At 39.8% G+C, this 3489-nt stretch overlaps 1 protein-coding gene across 1 annotated transcript; it reads left to right on the forward strand.

The window, feature by feature from the left end:
- Positions 1-592: 592 nt before the first annotated feature.
- LOC131616855 (uncharacterized) lies at positions 593-3244 on the forward strand. The gene is made up of 3 exons (XM_058888312.1): positions 593-2197; positions 2312-2689; positions 2735-3244. The coding sequence occupies exons 1-3, from the start codon at positions 593-595 to the stop codon at positions 3242-3244; spliced, it is 2493 nt and encodes an 830-aa protein (XP_058744295.1).
- Positions 3245-3489: the final 245 nt, after the last annotated feature.

Below are 3489 nucleotides of genomic sequence, written 5' to 3' on the forward strand. Positions count from 1 at the left end.
ATTGTTGTTATAAGGAATTTCATACACAATCCCCTAGCATTACTTTACTATTTGTCTAATACAAGTTTATTTAGTTGTTAATTTTTAATTCATATTTTATAATTTTGCAAACAACATTGAAACAAACCAAGGAGTTTTTGTTCAATTGAATTTGTTAAAACACTTAAGTTTCTGCCCAGTCCTCAAGAGATCGACACTGGGGATACCCCCAATCATTACTACATCGAGAAAATAGTACACTTGCTATAATTTTCCGATCAAGTTTTTGGCGCTGTTGTCGGGGACTGCCAAAATATAAGTGATTAATTATTCAATTGAAATTTTGTTGCTCTGCAACCAAAATTTTATTTTCTGCAGTCATATTTGTTGAATTTTTGTTCCCAACTAACTATCGTCTAATCTTTTTATGCGAGGTAAGGCCTCAGCTGAATTTCTTTTTGACGCAGAACCTGAAAGATCATTGCGAGCAAAACTTCAGAAGGCTAGATAAGAAATAATAGCGGCAAACGAAGAAATACACATAGTTTTGGAATCTGAAAACGAAGAGACGCAATCTATTCCTTCTGAGCAGTCAGATTCAGAATCTGAAACTATGGCGGCTAATCCACCTCCCGTTGAAAGACTTTTAGGTGATTATGGAGGAGCAAATGCACCACTTGGCCGGATGACAATAGTTAATCAACCGGTCAATGTCGACCACTTTAAGTTGCATCCCTCAACTATCAGAAAACTCGAAAGAAGACCTTTCTCTGGAAAAATCAATGAAGATGCAAATAAGCATCTACAAAGATTTCTGACCATGACTACGTCCCTAAAAATTGAGGGGCATTCTGAAGAAGCTAAAAAGTTAGTGATGTTTCCATTTACACTATCAGAGGACGCTGAAGAGTGGTTCTACTCTTTACCTGCTGGGAGCATTACTACTTGGCAACAAATGGAGACCACATTCCTCAACGAGTATTTTCCCGCCTCTGTGTACATCCGCAAGAGGTATGACATAGTTAATTTTAAACAGAAGGAAGGGGAGTCACTCGGGGACGCTTATAAAAGGTACAAAAGATTGTTGGTTGCATGTCCTACACACAATATGGATACAACTGAACAAATGCAAAATTTCGTGAATGGCCTGAGAATCAAGACTAAGCAACTCATCGACACAGCTGCCGGTGGCTCAACAAATTTTACAACAGCCACTGGTACTAAGAAGATTATAGAAGCCATTGCTGCAAATGAACACTTGGAGTTATATGACCGTAGTGTAAGCCAACCAGAAGGAATCATCGATCTGAAGTTGGCAAATCAAGTGGTTAAGATGAAGGATCAAATTATAGTTGAAGTAGAAAGAAGACTGAAGAAGATAGCCCTGGATACTCAAACGGTTGCACAGGTTCAGCCAGTTCAACCGGTTCAAGCAGTAAATTGCGAAATTTGTGGGGGACCTCATTTTGCGATACATTGTGTTACAACCGCACAGCAAGTAGAAGAGATCAATTTTCTGAAGCAAAATAATCCCTACTCAAATACTTACTATCCGGGATGGAAAAATCACCCAAATTTCTCTTGGAAAGATCAACAAGGGAATGCTCAAAAACAAGGGACCATACCATACCAACCTCAGCAACAACAGTATCGGCCACCACAGCAACAACCATATCAGCAACCATATCAACAACCTCCACAACAACAATTCCAACAACAGGTACCCAAAAAAGCAGATTGGGAAATTGCAATTGAAAAGATGGCCGCCCAAAGTTCCCAATTCCAAGAAGAGACTAGAAGTAACTTAAGGAATACAGGTGCTTCTATTAAAAATCTCGAGATCCAGATGGGTCAAATCGCGCAACAACTAGCCGGTTCTCAACCACAAAGTGCCTTGCCAAGTGCTACAGTTACCAATCCAAGAGATAATAATCATGTTAATGCTGTGACTACAAGAACCGGAAAAACAAAAGAAGTACCCGAGTCTGAAGAAGAAGAACAATTGATTGAAGTTGATTTGGAGATAAAAGAAACCGACCTTGCAAGTGAAGAAGTTGTTGTACCCGAAAGATTAGTTGCAGAGAAGGCCCATAATCCTAAACCAGCGGTTAAGCTTCCTTTCCCCACAAGGAACAAGAAGAAGGTTCAGCATGAGAAGAATTTCCAAAAATTCCTAGAAATATTCAAAAAGCTCGAAATCAATATCCCTCTCTTGGAGGCACTTGAGCAAATGCCTATCTATGCGAAGTTCATGAAAGACATCATCTCGAAGAAGCGAACAATAGAGACTGACCCGATTATTCTAACTGAAACTTGTAGTGCCATTTTGCAGGGTATGAAGATTCCAGTGAAAAAGAAAGATCGAGGTTCCGTGACTATTCCGTGTACCATTGGAGATAGGTCATTCAAGAAAGCTCTTATTGATTTGGAAGCCAGTGTGAGTCTCATGCCATTGTCCATTTATAAGAGATTGGGGATAGGGAATGTGCAAGATACAAGGATGACACTCCAATTTGCTGACCATTCTGTTAAGAGACCCTACGGGATAGTAGAAGATGTACTAGTAAAGATCGACAAGTTTGTGTTCCCGGTAGATTTTGTCATTTTAGAGATGCCGGAAGATGAAGAGATACCAATCATCTTGGGGAGACCATTTTTAGAGACCGGGAGATGCTTGATCGACATAGAGGAAGGTACAATGACCTTGAAGGTTTACGATGAAGAGTTAAAAATTGATGTGCTAAACACCATGAAGTACAAGGATGATGTGGCCACGAGTCAACATATTGAGGTGATTGATGAAGTAAGTGAAAATGAAAATTCTTTTACAACACTTAAATTACATTTGGAAAGAGTGTTGAGTTTATCAATTTTTGACAAAGATGAAGTGGTTAATGAAGAGGATACGAAAGTAGTAGCCATGATGGAAGCTTTGCCACCTTTTAAGGGTTATCGACACAACCGGTGGGAAGACCTTAGGCAACCTTTAGTGGAGGAGGAGAAAGATGAACAAAAGAAAGGGGCTGAACTAAAACAATTACCGGAGAACCTCAAATATGTCTTCTTAGACACTGAGAGTAAGTTCCCGGCCATCATAAGTTCCACCCTTGAATTCCTTCAAGAAGATAAGCTTGTCAAAGTTCTTAAAAAGCATAAGAGTGCTCTCGGATGGTCCATTGAAGATTTGAAAGGCATAAGTCCAACAATTTGCATGCACAAAATCCTTATGGAAGACGATCACAAACCGGTTGTCCAACCTCAATGACGACTCAATCCAGCAATGAAGGAAGTGGTTAGAAAAGAGGTGGTAAAACTGTTGGACGCAGGGATGATCTATCCCATATCTGACAGTTCATGGGTGAGTCCGGTTCATGTGGTGCAAAATAAAGGTGGAACTACTGTGATTAAGAATGAAAAGAATGAGTTGATTCCCACTAGGACAGTTACAGGGTGGAGAGTATGCATCGACTACCGAAGATTAAATTTGGCAACAAGAAAAGATCACTTCCC

The sequence above is a fragment of the Vicia villosa genome, linkage group LG7 (assembly GCF_029867415.1).
Source record: "Vicia villosa cultivar HV-30 ecotype Madison, WI linkage group LG7, Vvil1.0, whole genome shotgun sequence".
Lineage (NCBI taxonomy): Eukaryota > Viridiplantae > Streptophyta > Magnoliopsida > Fabales > Fabaceae > Vicia > Vicia villosa.

Excerpts from the sequence above, each read along its gene's own strand:
- LOC131616855 (XM_058888312.1), top strand. The coding sequence starts at position 593 with ATGGCGGCTAATCCACCTCCCGTTGAAAGACTTTTAGGTGATTATGGA. Across the intron at positions 2,198-2,311 it reads TCAATATCCCTCTCTTGGAG|GGTATGAAGATTCCAGTGAA; the intron begins GCACTTGAGCAA and ends GCCATTTTGCAG. Across the intron at positions 2,690-2,734 it reads AAGGTACAATGACCTTGAAG|TACAAGGATGATGTGGCCAC; the intron begins GTTTACGATGAA and ends AACACCATGAAG.